Here is a 17,438-nt window from a genome sequence, read left to right as displayed (position 1 = left end):
ATGACAATTATTGATTTAAAAGGGGGGGAAAAATCAGGAAATTTAATATACATCTATACTCTTCATTTGAATTTGATCCTAAAACAGAAAGTCGGCACTCGTGATTTACTTTCTCGGGCCGCACAAAATGATGCGGCGGGCCAGATTTGTCCCCCGGGCCGCCACTTTGACACCTGTGCGCTAGTAGACTGGTGGCCATCTTGGACATGGATTTCTCAATAGCACGAGTACAATTTCAATTAGCCCAAGTAGGTTTTTAATGAGGGTCTGTAATACAAGCCCCGGGGGCCAAATGGACAGTGTTTACCATTTATGTGACATCAAATTGTATTATTAGTTTAGGCCCCGCCTACCGTGTCACATTAAAAAATTGAAGAATGGGAGACAAGCACACATCAGGTAACATCATCAATAAGTTTATTTTTATTGCTCGACCAAGGACGACCGCAAGTCGACTTTGGGTCGGCGTCACTCCTCGGTGGGCGTGGCCATCTTGACCAGGCTGCTCTTGTCGAAGCGGTAGAGCCTCCAGCCCTCCTCCTGCGACAGGTCCTCGGCGCCGCGCCGCTTGTAATACTGGATGGACACCTGGTTGTTCTCGGCCACCACGAACATCATCCCCGTGCAGCGCGTCTTCACCGCCAGCTACAAAAAAAAGTGGCACAACCTTTAGCTTTTGGAGGAAACGCGGGCGGACGGGTGTCATCGGGCGACCGCTCACGTCGCTGAGGCGCCGCAGGATCTCCGAGCCGATGCCGAGGCCTGCCGGGACGTCCGGACGTGAGATGGCGGCGGGGCGGAGGGGGCGCTATTCGCGGGCGACCTACCTCGAAAGTCATCCATGACGTAGAACTCCTCCATGTAGAGCTGCTTGCCCACCCAGGGGTCATACGTGAAGTAGTACATGGCGAAACCCACCACCTTGGAATCTAAACGCACACCTTCCAGTTTGATACAAACAAGGAACGCTCGGCTCTGCTCGACTTTTTGACCTCCTGACCTTGGTCGTCGCCCGCTTCTGGGATTTCAGCGATGATGCAATGGTAGAACGGCGTGTCACCAAAGCCGTCCTCCAGGAGCTCTGTCGGGTTAAAATTGAAAAAGAAATCAACTCAATATACTCATTTTGGAAGCCATAATGGCAGTGAAATGTCATTATTCACCCACCTTGTTCCGTCAGGGTCACCTGGTGCTCCATGTCTTCATACTTGGCAAGTTCCTAGAGGAAGAACAAAGTCTTTGATGTGTCACCCCAAAATACTGGGACTCCATTTAGGACTTTCCGATAAAGAGGTGAGTCAACGTGCTTTTTAAAAACCTGACTGCTCAGAATATTAAAAGGGGAGGAAGTGCTCAACACAGGTATTTTTCCACGGATGGCCCCCGGCTGTTGTTTACAGAAGCAAAGCGGAAGTGAGTCATCGGGTCGGAACAAAGAATAACGACGGTGACGACACACTCTTGCCACTTTATCCCTCGACCTGAAGCTTTTAAAAAAAATGTATTTTCTCGCATTGGATGACAAGTGTTTTTTAAACGGTTTTCGGTAGAGTCTCCCTTTGTGCGCGACCGTTCGACGTGACCCACTTCCGTCGGCAGTGTTGAGAGGGGGGGGGGATTAAAAATGGAGGTTTTAATAACGGCACGGTGCGTTCAAGTACCTTCACCAGTCGTAGTATATCAGGCACGTCCTTTGGTTCGGCCTTTCGCAAGTGATACTCCATTTTCTGCGTTTACTCTTTTTGCCTTTCGTGCGTAGTCCTCTGTAAGTGAAGTGAAAGATGAGAAGTTTCTTCATTCGCGTGACAGACGCTTTCCCCTCGCAGTCAGCCGCTGGTCCGGACGAGTGGGTCGCCGCAAGAACATGCCAACCGGCCGGGTCGATGCCAACGAGTACTGCTTGGACGCTTTGTTTACTTTCGTCTTTTGTAAGGGCTTCTTCGCTTCGTGATTGGTCGTCGCGCAGCCCGGCCTTGACACTCGTTTTCAGCCAATCCACATCCAGGTTTTGTCCACGTGACTGGTACCTCTCTAATCTGCTTCTCCCCGTTTATTATTTTATGAGTTTGTTCACAGGAAAACGCGTCATATAAATAATACTTTACGACTTGTTTGTCGAACTGAGTCGTTGTGTCTGATTTTATTTTATTTTTACAAGCGCCGTTTCCTCCCAATGTGTCACCAGGCAGACAGCTTCGTTTCATCCAATCGCCGTCGAGGCTTTGTTCACGTGATAATCACTTTTCCAAATGAGCTTCTTCAATTGTTTCTCCCACTGAAAGTAAGTCGTACTTTTATTAATTTGGGGTTGCTTGCGTACCAATGTCATGAAAAATAATCATAACAAGAAGAATTAATGATTTATTCGTCGTATTTTGTTCGTATAGTTTATCTCAGCACTTTTATCCCGCCTATCCCTGGTTTTCATCCAATTGGCATCGAGACTTTTTCCACGTGACCCGTACCTTTCCTAACAACTCCAAATGTTTTCTCCAAAAAGTAGTCTTTTTTTATGACTTAATTAATTTAGTAGTTCGTCTGAAATGTTTTCCTTTCTTTCTTTTTTTTACGGAATTTATTCAAAACAAAAAGTGGACACCATATTCCATAACGTATACAACGTAAAATTAACATTTAAAAAAGAAAATGTTTCGATAGTTATCACGTCACTAGAAGCTAGGCGTGGCTAAACCCAAGGCGGAAGTGCCTGTCCAATTCCTCAGTTCTTTTTCTTCATCGTTACATCGGAGTGAGAAGAAAAAAAAAGAGTATTTTTCTTTTCCCTTTCTCCTGGAGTCTGGTCTGCGTTGGTCCTGGTGGTTGCCATGTTCGCCCAGAGGTTGGTCATGTTCTTTTGGCGTTAGACGAGAAGCTGCCTTTTGGTAGCTTGGTTTGGGCTCCTTGCCAACACAAGTGGAAAAAGAAATAGTTGTTGATGGACGACCACATTGGCTGGGTGTGTCCGGAAAGCAAACTATACTAAGAGACGACTCCTTAGCTCCAATTGAAGGCAAATCTGATGGTAGAATTCTTTTCTACTTTGCCAATTTTGGCCAGACCTTAATATTGGATTGTTTTCATATTCACATTTCAAATATTTGTATGCTAATGACTACTGAGCTAGTGATCAACTTTTCTTGAATTGGGTATCAAACCTGTCACCAAATAAAAATTGGCCCTCATATTTTTCTCTGGGAATCTTAGCATTTTTATTAGTTTCTGTTTTGTAAATTAAAAAAATGTCAACTATTGGGCTGCCAATGACGGCAATAGACGTCCAAGGGTTACATTGGACATTAGAAATGCTTTACGTGTGTGTGTGTGTGTGTGTGTGTTTACGTGCAGGTTGATGAAATGTCTGCGACCTTCGGCGTCATTGACGAGCCAAAGACGAGCGTGCGTGGCCGCCACGGAAGGGAGAGCGCCGGACATGGCGGAAGGTGAGACTCCGGTTATCATATTTGTCATAATGATGGAAGGGATGAATAACGTTGGTCGCCCCCCCCCAGCTGACACGACGCTCCCAGATGTCCCGTGTGTCTGATCTTTTGTTTCTTTGCAGGAAATCCTCTGTTGCACGTGTCAAACGGTGTGTGGGTAATCCCAAAAATAGAATTAGCATAACAAAATCATCATTGTAATCCAAATAACGGCAAGATTAGCAATGCCAGGGCTGGGCCATTCACCCTTTTATCCATTGATTTGTGCTTGATATTTAATGAATGAGAGGAAAAAGGAGGGTCCAAATGGTTTGGACTTGTATTGCTGTCAGTGGCAGCGAATCCATAAAATTCAGGAAAAGTGGCAGTGTGATTTTTAGTTGAAGGTGGTATTGCCCAGTCCTGCGCAGGCTAACTTTGTAGCACGTTTCTAATCCGCGGCATGTCTCTGGCCTGCCTTCCGGGGACGCTTTTGTCACTTCCTGTTCCTTCCGCAGCACGGTGCCAACCTTCCCGGCACGCTGGGATGGCCTTTTACTTTCTCTTCTGTGTTTTTCCGGGCAGGAAAGGCTTTTTTCCCCCGAATGACGCGTCGACGATGAGCACGCCCACCTGTCCTCTCTCTCACTATTCTTCACTTTTGTCAATATTGCATTGCATTAGTTCATGGAGCCACAATATGGGTCTTCTCATATTTCTCTAATGTTGCGTCATTAAAAAAAAGGTCAAATGTAATATTAACCAAAATGAATGAGGTGAAAGTGCCTTCCTGTGTATGATGATGATGATGATTTTTGTGACTTGCCTATGTGTTCCAGTGCGAAACAGGCTGAGAGAAATTGTGGGCGCTTCCACCAACTGGAGGTAAGTCACCAGCAAAATTTAAAAAAAAATGCTTTCCTTACATGACATATTTTTGTAAGACCGTTGTCATGATGAAATGATACAAAAAAAGGATAGAAAAGCAGGTGGTACAAAAGTCTCGTTACAATGACTCCCTCTAGTGGCGTCAACTCCAAACTGCATTTTGATGCTCAATGTTGCAATGTCGAAATTGGTATTTACAAGGGAGAACTGATTCAATCATAAAAGTGGAAAAAAAACATCCACAAAAGAAATTGTTATCCCTTTCTAAACGCAGAACTCTCATTTTTTTTGTTCCCACCCCAGAGTGATTTTCTTTTTCCTTTGTTGTGTTCTCGCTGGGGTAAAGCGACCACCGGCAGGCCATGGCGGAGCGAGCCTCGCTGTCGTCCATGTTGACTAAGTCGCAGAGCGAGCTTCCGGCCAAGGGCATGAAGGAGAGCCTGCTGGAGGTCCACCTGCCACTGGGCTCGCAGCCGCTGCTGCGCGAGAAGTACCTGACCTTCCACAACACCGTCAGGTAAGGGCCAGCCGCACCAAATCAACGGGCCCCGCCTCCCTCGCCGTCGGCGCTCACGTCCGCCGGGTTTTCGGCAGGTTCGGACGCATCCTGGAGGACTTGGACAGTTTGGCAGGTAGCCTCCAAAATCCGTTTTTTTAAAGTGGACCGGACGACGATGATGCCTCCTTTTGTTTTTTTTCAGTGCTGATTTCGTACTCGCACACTCACAACCCCGCCCTGAAGAGGTCGCCGCTGTCCATCGTCACCGCCCTGGTGGACAAAATAGGTGAGGCGCCGTTGCCGCCGCCTTTCCGGCGTAATGCTGGCGTGACGGCGTGGCCTCGTTGATGGAACGCAGACATGAGGCAGCACGAAATCTATCCCGACTGCGACATCAAGTTTACGGGTCACGTGACCTGGGTTGGGAGCACGTCCATCGAGGCCACCATGCACATGACCCAGGTGCGTCCACCAACCCCAAAAATCTTGACTCTTTCTAAAAATCACATGTCTAAACGGTGACCGGATGATTCGCCGAAAGACGATTCGCCGACGGACGTTTGACAGACGGACAGGTCGCCAAATGGACGTTCCACCGAACGTTCATTCGGCCGAATGAACGTTTGGCTGAACGGAGGTTTCGCCGAAATGGGATTCGCGCTTGCCCCGCCCCCGGATTGTGTGTACAAGTTTTTCAACCTCGGCCCACGGGCCATATACGGCCCGTTAGGATTTTTAATCCGGCCCGCCGCCGGCGTTGTCCAAATGATAGTAAAAATCAATGATTGATTTCCCTTTGTCGCTCATCACTCTCAATTTATTAGTCTAGCGTCAATGTCAGCCCGGGAATAAGCACTCTTGGGCGGGCAGATATAGCAGAACCGAACCGTAAAATGACAGCAATCGGGTCAAATCCAGCCGAAAACGGCATTTAATGATTAAATACAAATACTGGAGCTAGAACCGAGCCCAGGGAAGTGAATTCCTCGGTAAAATGTCGCGATGATGTCGCGATGGAGGCAAAAAAACGTCTATATACGTCCATTCGCCAAACGGCTCAAAATGCTCTCAATGGTGGTTGATTTCCCCGATAAATGTGCAATTTAGAGCGTTACCTGACCCAATTGCAATGAATAAATTTGATAGACATATTGACTCTTCTTTGAAAATGCATCTATTTAAGAACAATTGTGAAATATTGTCGTTTCAGTATCGCCAAGGCCAATATTCTCCCGTGCTGGACGCCACCTTCGTCATGGTGGCTCGCGATCCGCAGAACAAGAGGCGAGCGAGTCTACCTCCGTGGGCTTTCGGATCTTCCTCCGTCATTGACGCCGCTTCATTTTGCTTTCCAGGGCGGCGTTTGTCAACCCGCTGCGTCCCGAGGGTCCAGAGGAGGAGGAACTCTTCCGGCGGGGCGAAGGTAGGAAAAGCGGACGCCCCGCTTGGCCCATGCCGACTGACCTTTGCCATTGTCCATCGGGCAGCCAACAAATCGCGGCGGGTGGAGCTCAGCACGGCGTCCCTCCTGAAGGTGGCGCCCACCGCCGACGAGCGCACGATCGTCCACAGCCTCTTCCTCAACACGCTGGATAAGAAGTGAGTACGAGGAGAGGTTTCTCGGAGCTCTTTTGACCGCATTTCGGGCAGGACGGTGAGCTTCCGGAGCCGACTTTTGCCTCCCGGCTCGGTGTGGATGGAAGACGCCAAACTCAAAGGCTTGGAGATCTGCCACCCGCAGGTGAGCCACTCACTAGTACAAGGCTGTCAGACTCGGGTTGGTTGGCGGGCCGCTTTAACGTCAACTTGATTTCACGTGGGCCGGACCATTTTAGATAGAATAATTAGATTTTTTATATATATATAAATGGATTAAAAGAACTGGATTAAAAGCCCTGAATATTCAGTTTTTTTATAGATCTAAAACAAGGTTTATTTTAGCTTTTTAAAATATATTTTTAGATTTTACAAAATGATTTTTGAACTAAAAACACAGAAAAAATGGATTAAAAAAGGACAATAATTGATTTAAAAGGGGGGAAATCAGGAAATTTAATATACATCTATACTCTTCATTTGAATTTGAATTTGATCCTAAAACAGAAAGTCAGCACTCATCATTGACTTTCCCGGGCCACACAAAATGATGCAGTGGGCCAGATTTGGCCCCCGGGCCGCCACTTTGACACATATGCACTAGTAGGTAGATGGACGGCGTTCCAAGCGGATGGGTGTCGGCGGCCAACGGCGGAGGTCGGCCCGCCGCCGCCCTCCCGCTCGGAATGGACGTCCACTAGGTATAAGGTCTCGGATGAAGAAGATGTTTTGTATTTTCAGGAGAGGAACATCTTCAACCGGATCTTCGGCGGCTTCCTGATGAGGAAAGCGTACGAGCTGGGCTGGGCCAACGCCTGCGCCTTCGGGTCAGCGTCGGCGGCACGCGCCCAAAATCGGCGATGGCCCAAAGCGCGCTCTCCGCCCTCACCACTCCCGCTTTCCGCCTCAGGGGGTGCCGACCCGCTCTGGTGGCCGTGGACGACATTCTCTTCCGCAAGCCCGTGGAGATCGGATCCTTGTTGCTGCTCTCCTCGCAGGTGGGCGGGCGGTCGGGGAAATAAGGGGCGTGACCCGCGGGCTGACCTTGCTGCCGCCTTTGCGCCCTCAGGTGTGTTACACGGAGGGCAAGCGCATCCAGGTGAGAGTTCACAGCGAAGTCTTTGACCCCATGAGCCGGCAGCACGACACCACCAACGTCTTCCACTTCACCTTTGCGTCCGACCGCGACGTCCCCAGCGTGGTCCCGCAGACTTACGGAGGTAGCCGTCCGTCCGTCAATCAATCAATCCATCCATCTGTCCGTCTCCGTCAAGGCCCAGAGATACTATAATGAGATGCCTGCCCCCCATGCAGAGTCCATGTTGTATTTGGATGGGAAGCGTCACTTCGACCAAGCCGTGGAGCACTGACCCCGCCTTCCGAGCGACCGGTCGTCTGCGGCGCCCAATCCACGGCGCCCAAGTGCCATCCACCGCCAGCCAAAAGTTACAGAGTATTTCCAAAGGGGAAGATGTTTTGTTTTGGCTAGCTTCATTTCTTTTTGGACTTCCTCTCCGCTGCTGTTAGCCACCCACGACAAACATTGTGACTTCATTAAAAAAATAAAAATAAATATGAGCTTGCTTCTGTTACTCTGGTCAATCAATTTTTGAACTGCTGTCAACTGTGCTGCTTTTGTTTTGTTCCTTTTTATTTTATTTTTGCAGACATGACTTGAAGTGAACCTTCGCCACATTGCTTTTTCTCTTCTTTTTTTCCCCCTGGTTTGTCAAAGGTGGAAATCCGGAAGACGGAATGCGGTGGTTTCCAGTGACACCCACCTGTTTGCTTTGAGGGAGGCCACCCAGAGGACCAGGACCAGGACCAGGATCAGCACGAGTGCCTGGCCAATCTGAAATCCCCACGCTTCAACAAGGTATTTTCTTTTCACCTTTCTACTCTGTCGGCGTAATTTCACCTGCTTTAAAAGTAGTTATATCGACGCATCTTAAGCAATCCGCTCCTGTTCTTTAAACCGCAAAAAATGTCGCTTTTATTGGAGCACTGACAAAAAAGGCCACCAAAGGTCGATTTAATGCACTTGAATGACAAAAGCAGAATAATCTTTAAAAAATCGAGTGAACCAAAACGTATCTTTATACTCCTCGTTCTCATGACCCCAAAAAACGGTTTTGTTGTCTACAAAAAAAGCCATAAACGATGTTAAATCATTCAAATCCTCCCCAAAAGAAGTTGCGCCCTCGCAATTTACGACTGCGCTTCGTTTGCTATCAAAATAAAAGCCATTGTCCGCAATGGCGCGTCCTCTCCTCTGCGTCATCTTATTTTGAAAAGAAAGGAAGCGCCGGTGTGGCAAGTCTTGCGAGTGGGCGTGTCGCTGTCGCTCTCTCAATCAATTGGTCAAAAACACCCGTTCACTCGCTCACTCACTCAGTCAGACAGTCGCTCGCTCTTTGACAATCTCGACTGGTCGCCTGACTCAATCGGAGCCGGATTGACGCCCCCCGCTTACTTCCGGTACGTGAAACCCCCTCCCCACTCCCCTCGATATGACACTAGTTTGCCGGTTTTGCGCGCGTGAGCATCCTCGCGGCGTGGACCCTCTCTTCCGCCATGGGCGGGGCCAAAAGCCCCAGCCTATGACTGGAAACGGACAGGGCATTTTGGAAACGCTGCCATTGACGGCCACGGACGTCCAATCCGTTTGACCCGGTCGTTGACGGCAAAAGACGCGTCCAATCCGTCCGGATTGGGAGGAGATATAAACACCCCATCGCCGCGTACACACGTGGTCCCGTCATCAATTAAGGAACTGAGATATTTGGGCCTGGTTGCCAAGACGACCGTTAATCAAATTTTGAAGTGACCGGTCGGCACTTCAGCAAAAGCATCTCGGCGTTGCGGTGCGTCTTGGCCAGAGGAAGAACCAAATATGGGATTGAAAAACCAAAACAAAAACTCTCCAAACATTTAACGAAGATTCCAATGGATCCACTCGTTCTTTCGTCGCTTTGAAAGAACGATGGTTGCGCAAATCCTCCGGCGACCGGAATTTCTAGTCGGGCACGTTTCCGCAAAGTATTTCACGGCGACCGGAGATAGCCACGACTGACTTTTTTTGGTCCGACCCTGGCGGAGAAGGCGTCGTGGTCTTCGGTCTTTCTTCACGCTTCCTGTTTGTTTCCTTCCTACCTTTCGACAGCAAACGGCCCGTGTCGTCATTTGGAAAAGAGCCAGTGTCACCAAAGTCGAAAATCTGTTGCCCTGTTTGTTTGTCAGTGTTCAAATGAAAAGAGTTGGCTGTCACTCCCAGCATGCAACGGGTGACTTGATGGCATTCCAAAAGAACATTTGGCTTGTCCAAACCGTTTGTCCATTTCAAGTGGGATTGCCCGCAAGTGATGGGCCGTCCCATTCCGTCTTTCTTCATTCCCGCTCTCGGGTTTGACGTATCGACCAGGTCAAGGACGGCCAGGGGGCTTTATTGATCTCTCGTCAAAGGTCGCATTCTTTCCTCGCCGTCGGTCTCGTTACTCGTTAAACGCTTTATCGATCTCGACGTGCCCTTAAACGGCGCCGACTCGGTCGTTCGGCGGGTGAAATCTCGGAGAAGAAAAAGGAGCCGCGCCGAATCCCGTTCTTCTCGTTTGCCCGGAACTATTTGCGAGTCGCGTGTCGGCCTTTGGGACACAAAATCCTCCATCTTGGCCTCCTCTGCGCTCCTTCTGTGAAGGGACGCCGATCAAAACATTTCCTCGGAGCCGAACCCGAGACGTGTCCCTTCGTGCCGATTCCCGTCTAGAACGGACGTTTTAAATAGGCTTGCGCAAAGTCAATCTGTCAGGTTTTTTTGATGCCTGTTTCAAGAGCAGTTTTCAGGACCCCGTTTGAGGGCTGTCTGTTTTTTTTCTCTTCAAGATTGCTTAAAACCACCTAACCCAGGGGTGTCAGACTCGGTCGGGTTGGTTGGCGGGCCGCTTTAACATCAACTCGATTTCATGTGGGCCGGACCATTTTAGATACAATAATTAGATATATTTTTTTAATAAATGGATTAAAAGAACTGGATTAAAAGCCCTGAATATTCCGTTTTTTATAGATCTAAAACAATGTTTATTTTAGCTTTTTTATATATTTTTAGATTTTACAAAATGATTTTTGAACTAAAAACACAGAAAAAGTGGATTAAAAAATGACAATGATTGATTTAAAAGGGCGAAAATCCGCAAATGTAATATACATCTATACTCTTCATTTGAATTTGATCCTAAAACAGAAAGTGGGCACTCATCATTGACTTTCCCGGGCCACCCAAAATGATGCGGCGGGCCAGATTTGGCCCCCGGGCTGCCACTTTGACACATGTGATCTAACCCTAAAGCTAAGCTAACCTAACCACCCAACCAGGGCCTCAGGTCAGTGGATGCCGTTGGCGTGACGACAATGATGAGGGACGTGTGGCTGGTGATGACGGTGGACTTTTGGAGAAACCTTAGCTCAGTGCCAGTGTGTGTGTGTGTGTGTGTGTGTGTGTGTGTCCAATTATCTTAAGTGCTAAAGTGGCAGCTCTCAAGTTGTGTCTGCGGTAGTCGTCTCTTATTATCGAAGGCTAAACTTGCGTGTCCACCACGCTAGGAACAGGCCAAGAAAGGCAGCCCAAGTGATGTTAACGGTACAAAGTTCCCTTTTGACCTTTGACCTTTGTCCCCAGGCCAGCCTGGCTCTCCCGGCCATGCTGGGCGAAGGCCAGCCCACCTCCAGCACGCTGCGACTGGTCGCCAGCGACGTGAGCAGCATCATGGCGACGCTGGAGGCCCGCCAGCCCCACGCCGACGACGACGGCGGCGACGGCGGATCGCCAAGTGGGTGGTCCTCGTCCTTGCTCCCCTCCCTGGTCACCGTGCGCTGACATTTTTGAAACTCCGTGTGGATAAGTTAAAGCTTTTTACGCGCTTTCAGCCGACGGGCTGCCCTTCCTGAAGGTCTACAAGACGGTGGGCTTCAAGGAGTGCCGCTCGGTCTTCCTGCCGCAACCCGTCACCGCCAGGATCCTGGAGGTGGAGCGCTTCACGTCGGCGCAGGACCGCTTCAACGTCAGCCAGCAGAGGAGCGTCAGCAAGGTGAGGCCAGTGGGCGGGTCAAGGAAAAAGAGCGCCGCCCGCCATCTTTGACCGACCGACCGACCGACCGAGCGCCGCTTCCCGTCCAGTCCATGCCGGCCGTCTTCAAGTTCGAGATGAAGCACGGCCACTTCACCTGGTTGGTGAAGAGGAAGGAGAAGCACTTCCAGGACCTCCACCGAGACCTGAAGACCTACAAAGCCGTGCTCAACTTGCCGCTGCCCACCCGCAGGTGGGTCTGAAGGGCGGACCACTTGTCCCCTCGCTCTGACGCGCTGGACTTTTTGTCGCAGTCACACCATCCGGCGACAGACGGCCGGCGCTTTGGGTCGCGGCCTCCCTAACCTTCCGCGGGCCGGCGGAGACGAGCTGGTCCGGGAGGAGCAAGTGTCCAGCCGAAAGGTCCTCGCCGAAATCCACTCTGTGGAGATTTGTCTCGAAATGTCCATCATTTTCTACGTCGGTGTCATGGCGCCGTCTTCTTCTTCTTCTTCTTCCCAGAAACAACTGGAAGATTACCTCAACAAGCTTCTCCAGCTGCCCACCTACCGGAACTACCACGCCATGGTGAGTAAGTCCAAACGCAATTGACTGTCCCAGTGTGTGTGGATGGGCAAGCCGGCGGTCCAATTAGTCCAGGGGTGTCAAACTCATTTTTTGTGGCGGGCCACGTGGTCGTTTCGATTAAATCCAGAGGGCCGTTATGTCTTCCAACTAGGCTGCCAAAATTAATCGATGAATAAATTGACAGCTTTCTCAATCGTGCTCATCGATAGATCATTTTTGGACATTTAAATGAGTAGAAATTGTTTGCAATTATTGATTTAAAATGAGGAAACACAGGAAATCATCTACAATCTTCATTTGAATTTCATCCTAAAACAGAAAGTTGGCACTCATCATTGACTTTCTCGGGCCACACAAAATGATGCGGTGGGCCAGATTTGGCCCGCGGGCCGCCACTTTGACACATGTGAATTAGTCGATGAGCGTCCGCGCTTTCGCCATCAAATAGTTTAGGCGTGGACGCTGCGAGACGTTTCCATAGCATGCGCTTTTCTCCCCATCAGATGGAATTCATCGACGTCAGCCAGCTGTCGTTCATCCGCGACCTGGGACCCAAAGGCCTGTAAGAACCGGCGTCGGTCTGGGCGGGGGGGGCGCGCCAATGGCCTCTGGATTCCCAAAAGTCCTTTGCCCGCAGGGAAGGCATGGTTCTCAAGCGTTCCGGCGGCCATCGGATCCCGGGCCTCAACTGCTGCGATCAGGGCAATATGTGCTACCACTGGTCCAAACGGTCAGATGCTCAAGTTTGGAATCGTCCAATGGATGACGGACCTGACATTTATCCCCCGGCCCGCGTCGCCGCGCAGGTGGCTGGTGGTGAAGGACTCCTTCCTGCTCTACATGAAGCCCGATTCGGGCGCCGTCTCCTTCGTCATGCTCTTCGACAAGGAGTTCGCCGTCAAGATGGACTCCAAGGACACGGGCGCCAAGCACGGCCTGCGCGTGGACAGCCTGTCCAGGTGAGTCCCTCCGGAATGGCCGGGTGTCGGGGAAATTGAACCAGACGCCCGATCCGTGGGCGCCGTTTCTGGGCAGGTCTCTGTTCCTGAAGTGCAGCAGCTACCGCCACGCTCGCTGGTGGGGCCAGGCCATGGAGGGCTTCGTGCAGGAACACGGCGCCGCCTTCCTGGGGGACCACCGCTTCGGATCCTTCGCCCGGGAGGAGGAGAACGTCCCCGCCAAGTGGTGAGGCCACGCCCCCCGCCCGTTCCCGTGGAAATCCCCGTCGGTGACGTCGTCTGTCGGCGCGTGCAGGTACGTGAATGGGAGGAGCTACATGGAAGACCTGGCCGACGCGCTGGAAGAGGCCAAGGAAGAAATCTTCATCACGGACTGGTGGTCGGTGGCGAGCGGGCGGGGGGGAAGACAGAGGGCTTAGTGGCGGCGAGCTAGCTTATCTGCCTGCGTCTGGGTTGCCAGGTTGAGTCCCGAGATCTTCCTCAAGCGGCCCATCGTGGAGGGCAACCGCTGGCGTCTGGACCACGTGCTGCGGCGGAAAGCGGTGAGTACGGACGCCGGACCGACGCTTCTGCGACTCGTAACACTCTGCCCCGCCCCCCAGCAACAAGGCGTGCGCATCTTCGTCATGCTCTACAAGGAAGTGGAGTTGGCGCTGGGCATCAACTCGGGCTACAGCAAGAAAACGTTACGCCACCTTCACAACAACATCAAGGTGAGGGAGCGGACGCCGTCTCCGGGCGCTCGCGGGCTGACGCCAAAACCGTCACCCACCCCCCGCCAGGTGATGCGCCACCCCAACCACGTGTCGTCGGCCGTCTACCTGTGGGCGCATCACGAGAAGGTGGTGGTGGTGGACCAGTCGGTGGCCTTCGTGGGCGGGATCGACCTGGCGTACGGTCGCTGGGACGACCGGGAGCACCGGCTCACCGACGTGGGGAGCGTCACTTACTCGAGGCCCGAGGGCGGCGACGACGACGGCAACGGCGGCGGCTACGGCAACCCCGCCTTCTCGGCCGACGACTCCGCCGCCGTGCTGCCCAAGGTCAAAGGTCAGGGCCGGATGAGAAGGGCCAAGTTGAGCATCAAGCGACACTTGCAGAAGCACGGACTGAAGCACGCCGACAGCGACGAAGACCTCGACTCGTCGGGTACGCAAAATACGCCGCACGCTAAGTATCGTATTTATCAATAGGAAAAAATCTGTAAATATATATTGTATTTTTTCACTCACTTAAATGGCTTCTAAGCTTTGACCAGGCTTTCTGGTATTTTTGACCCGAACACCAACGTGCGTCTTTCAGAAAACGAGGCGGAGCCCGAGGCGGCGGCGCACGGCGAGGACCATGCCGCCGACTTGTCCGGCCACACCCGCTTCTGGCACGGGAAAGATTACTGCAACTTTGTGCACAAGGACTGGATCGAACTGGACAAACCTTTTGACGGTAGCGCCCACCCGTCGCTCGCTCGCCGCTTCCCCCGACGGCGTTCGCCGGTTGACGCCGTCTCGTTCGCTCTTTTGAGATTTCATCGACCGCCACGTGACGCCGCGGATGCCCTGGCACGACATTTCCTCGGTGGTTCACGGCGCTGCGGCGCGCGACGTGGCCCGACACTTTATCCAGCGCTGGAATTTCACCAAGGTTCGTCGGCGCCGTTGCCCCGGCCACTCCAGGCGCTGATTTTTGCTTTTCTGCGGGCAGATAATGAAGCCCAAATACCGGGTGCTGTCCTTCCCGTCCCTCCTGCCCAAGTCGCACGTGGGTGCCGGACGCCAACGCTACCGAGTGCCGGGATGCGTGGAAGCCAAAGTTCAGGTGAGAGCGCCGCCGACCGACTGACAGACGGAGGGAGACGCTAACCTGGTGTCCGTTCCAGGTACTGCGCTCGGCGTGCGACTGGTCGGCCGGCATCAAATACCACGAAGAGTCCATCCACAACGCCTACGTCAGCGTCATCCAGAACAGCCGGCATTTCGTCTACATCGAGGTACAAGCGCTTGGCTCCGCCCCGTCCCGTGTGACGCCGCGTCCAAACCTTCCACCCCCACAGAATCAGTTCTTCATCAGCTGCGCGGACAACAGGCACGTCTTCAACAAGATCGGAGACGCCATCGCCGAGCGCGTGATCAAAGCCCACAAGTGAGGGCGGCCACGCCCACCCGCTCGCCCGCCGCCGTCCGTACCGAGTTGACGCCTTGTGGGCACGCCGGCTTTCAGGGAAGGCCAGAAGTACCGCGTGTACGTGGTGACGCCTCTGCTGCCGGGCTTCGAAGGGGACATCAGCACCGGAGGGGGGAGCGCCATCCAGGCCATCATGCACTTTAACTACAGGTTGGAAAAAGCATGATTTCCCCCCTTTAAATATATTATTAAACGTAAAAGAGATGTTCTTTTTGAGGGGAAACCACCGTATTTTCACGACTATATGGCGCATCGTATTTTTAGCCGCAGTGTCAGTAATTATAAGGATTATAAGGCGCCCTGTCTATTTTGGAGAAAATTTAAGACTTTTATATGCGCCTTATAGTCGTGAAAATACGGTCCATTTCCCCCTTTTCCCTCCATATTGAAATGCATCCAAAATAATGGACTTGACCGCGTCTCTTTCTCTCAGGACGATGAACAGAGGCGACCACTCCATCATCTCGCAGCTGAGGAAAGAAAGTGAGTGCGGCGACGGGCGGCGACGTCGGGCGGAGTGGCTAACCTGGCCCCACACGCTGTGGTGCAGTGGACGACCAGTGGATCAACTACATCTCCTTCGCCGGGCTGAGGACGCACGGCGAGCTGGGGGGCAAGCTGGTCAGCGAGCTCATCTACGTGCACAGCAAGATGCTCATCGCCGACGACAACGTCGTCATCGTGGGTGAGCTGTCCATCCTCCCCGCCTCCCGGTGAGCGCCGACAGACCGGGCATCCCAAAAGCGTCTCGCCCCGCAGGCTCGGCCAACATCAACGACCGCAGCATGCTGGGAAAGCGGGACAGCGAGGTGGCCGTCATCGTGGAGGACTCCCAGACCGTGCCGTCGGTCATGGACGGCGTCGCCTACCGGGCCGGACGTTTCGTCCTGCCGCTCCGCCTGGAGTGCTTCAAGTAAGAGCCGGCTCGCCGACAACGCCGCCATTTTCTTTTCTTTTCCTGCAATTGCAGAGGACTTGTTTCCCGCTTGTTGTCGCTCATTCAGGACAATTTTGGGCGGCCACGGCGACCCCAGCGTCGACGTGTCGGACCCCGTCAGCGACCGCTTCTACAAGGAAGTGTGGATGAGCACCTGCGCTCGCAACGCCACCATCTACCAGAAGGTAGCGCTAAGCGCGGATGGGCATATCTCCGGGCACCTTACCTGACCTGACCTCACCTGGCCCCAGGTTTTCCGATGCCTCCCGTCCAGCGACGTGCGCAACATCTCGGAGCTGGAGGGCTACCTGGGCAAGCCGGGATTGGAAAGCGAAGACCCGGCGCGTGCCCGCGAGGAGCTGAGCAAGATCCGAGGCTTCGCCGTGCAGTTCCCGCTGCAGTTCCTGGCCGAGCAGAACCTCCTCCCTCCCATCGGCTCCAGAGAGGCCATGGTGCCCATGGAGGTTTGGACCTGAGCCGCCCCACCATCGCCTCTTCCCGGCCCGAAACCGGAAGACCCTCCCCCCCCGAATGCCAAAAAAACCCTCTGTTTCGTCTTGTTCGTCTCCAAACGTGTAAACGTTCCGTCGCCGTCCACTTGTTTGCGTCCGTCTGCCCACGTCCTTCTCCAAACGCACTATTTGCACAGATTTTGCGTCCATCCGGTCGTGGCCTTTCTCTCCTTCAAACAAACTGGTGGTCAAGTTTGTTAGGCGCCCGGTCCCCCTTCCTGCACGCGGAACGAGTCAGCATCCTCACCGGCGTCCTCTCGGTTGGCGGCAACGATGAAAAAATGCACGGCGTCCTTAGAAAACCTGGTAAAGCGACCTCGCGTCACCCCTTTTGCCACCGAAGGATGCCGGAGAAACTAAAACCTCGCCTATAGTAGTGTTATTCCTCACTGAAACCAAGTTATTGAAGTAAATGTAAGACAAGTGACACACGCTTGTATTTAAAGATTCATTTAAAGATCGTTCTTTATTCATGTAGAGCGTGCCAAACAAATCACCCTCAATGTGAGGTCTCCTAAATGCAAAAATGTTTGATTTCAGTAGTTAAATATCTGTATTTAAACACAATATCAGCCGCAAAATGGTGCTTTGCTGCCCTCTGTCGACACAACGGTTGCCTACATGACTGACGCGAATGCTAGTCCATGGCTATGAATGATAATAAACAGCAAATCCAAGCAAATCTCCTGCTCTGAACGTTCATGAAAGCCAAAGTGAATTGGAAACGAAGCCATTGGTTGACAGGGACGGCAAAAATCGTCCAATCTGCGGGAGGAAGGAGATTTCTGGGTGGTGGCGT

General features: G+C 52.1%; 3 protein-coding genes across 4 annotated transcripts; 2 read left to right on the top strand and 1 right to left on the bottom strand.

Annotated features, from left to right (window-relative positions):
- Positions 1-400: 400 nt before the first annotated feature.
- Positions 401-1,939, bottom strand: LOC144091940 (diamine acetyltransferase 1-like). The gene is made up of 6 exons (XM_077624650.1): positions 1,662-1,939; positions 1,168-1,219; positions 1,001-1,081; positions 828-929; positions 722-762; positions 401-645 (listed from the first exon to the last, which is right to left on the bottom strand). Exons 1-6 carry the CDS (start codon positions 1,722-1,724, stop codon positions 469-471), a joined length of 516 nt encoding a protein of 171 aa, XP_077480776.1. The 5' UTR covers positions 1,725-1,939; the 3' UTR covers positions 401-468.
- A 723-nt stretch (positions 1,940-2,662) lies between these two features.
- On the top strand, positions 2,663-7,994 carry LOC144091939 (acyl-coenzyme A thioesterase 9, mitochondrial-like). Of its 2 annotated transcripts, XM_077624647.1 has the most exons (16): positions 2,663-2,839; positions 3,346-3,440; positions 3,563-3,589; positions 4,259-4,304; positions 4,654-4,824; positions 4,902-4,939; positions 5,009-5,092; positions 5,165-5,268; positions 6,017-6,090; positions 6,162-6,229; positions 6,294-6,405; positions 6,457-6,547; positions 7,144-7,229; positions 7,313-7,400; positions 7,472-7,622; positions 7,717-7,994. In XM_077624647.1, exons 1-16 carry the CDS (start codon positions 2,826-2,828, stop codon positions 7,770-7,772), a joined length of 1,305 nt encoding a protein of 434 aa, XP_077480773.1. In that variant the 5' UTR covers positions 2,663-2,825; the 3' UTR covers positions 7,773-7,994. The 2 variants fall into 2 exon arrangements, with proteins under 2 accessions (XP_077480773.1, XP_077480774.1); XM_077624648.1 differs by lacking the exon at positions 3,563-3,589.
- A 742-nt stretch (positions 7,995-8,736) lies between these two features.
- On the top strand, positions 8,737-17,321 carry LOC144091938 (phospholipase D1-like). The gene is made up of 25 exons (XM_077624646.1): positions 8,737-8,880; positions 11,075-11,225; positions 11,323-11,483; positions 11,573-11,715; positions 11,777-11,885; positions 11,985-12,050; positions 12,554-12,612; positions 12,688-12,780; positions 12,857-13,009; positions 13,086-13,235; positions 13,305-13,388; positions 13,470-13,551; positions 13,612-13,722; positions 13,792-14,158; positions 14,312-14,452; positions 14,532-14,650; positions 14,711-14,824; positions 14,886-14,996; positions 15,060-15,148; positions 15,227-15,340; positions 15,624-15,673; positions 15,741-15,875; positions 15,950-16,103; positions 16,195-16,312; positions 16,379-17,321. The coding sequence occupies exons 2-25, from the start codon at positions 11,096-11,098 to the stop codon at positions 16,601-16,603; spliced, it is 3,078 nt and encodes a 1,025-aa protein (XP_077480772.1). The 5' UTR covers positions 8,737-8,880; positions 11,075-11,095; the 3' UTR covers positions 16,604-17,321.
- The last annotated feature ends 117 nt before the right edge of the window (positions 17,322-17,438 follow it).

The sequence above is a fragment of the Stigmatopora argus genome, chromosome 17 (genome assembly GCF_051989625.1).
Source record: "Stigmatopora argus isolate UIUO_Sarg chromosome 17, RoL_Sarg_1.0, whole genome shotgun sequence".
In the NCBI taxonomy this organism is placed as follows: Eukaryota; Metazoa; Chordata; class Actinopteri; order Syngnathiformes; family Syngnathidae; genus Stigmatopora; species Stigmatopora argus.
This window is presented reverse-complemented; position numbering and strand designations above follow the sequence as displayed.

Bases quoted from the DNA above. Each gene is read 5' to 3' on its own strand.
- LOC144091938 (XM_077624646.1), top strand. From the start codon at position 11,096: ATGCTGGGCGAAGGCCAGCCCACCTCCAGCACGCTGCGACTGGTCGCC. The intron at 11,226-11,322 runs GTGGGTGGTCCT...ACGCGCTTTCAG, and splicing joins CGGCGACGGCGGATCGCCAA to CCGACGGGCTGCCCTTCCTG. The intron at 13,723-13,791 runs GTGAGGGAGCGG...ACCCCCCGCCAG, and splicing joins ACCTTCACAACAACATCAAG to GTGATGCGCCACCCCAACCA.
- LOC144091939 (XM_077624647.1), top strand. The intron at 5,269-6,016 runs GTGCGTCCACCA...TTGTCGTTTCAG, and splicing joins CCACCATGCACATGACCCAG to TATCGCCAAGGCCAATATTC. The intron at 6,230-6,293 runs GTAGGAAAAGCG...TCCATCGGGCAG, and splicing joins ACTCTTCCGGCGGGGCGAAG to CCAACAAATCGCGGCGGGTG.
- LOC144091940 (XM_077624650.1), bottom strand. From the start codon at position 1,724: ATGGAGTATCACTTGCGAAAGGCCGAACCAAAGGACGTGCCTGATATA. The intron at 1,082-1,167 runs GTGGGTGAATAA...TTAACCCGACAG, and splicing joins GGTGACCCTGACGGAACAAG to AGCTCCTGGAGGACGGCTTT. The intron at 646-721 runs GTGAGCGGTCGC...TTTTTTTTGTAG, and splicing joins TCCTGCGGCGCCTCAGCGAC to CTGGCGGTGAAGACGCGCTG.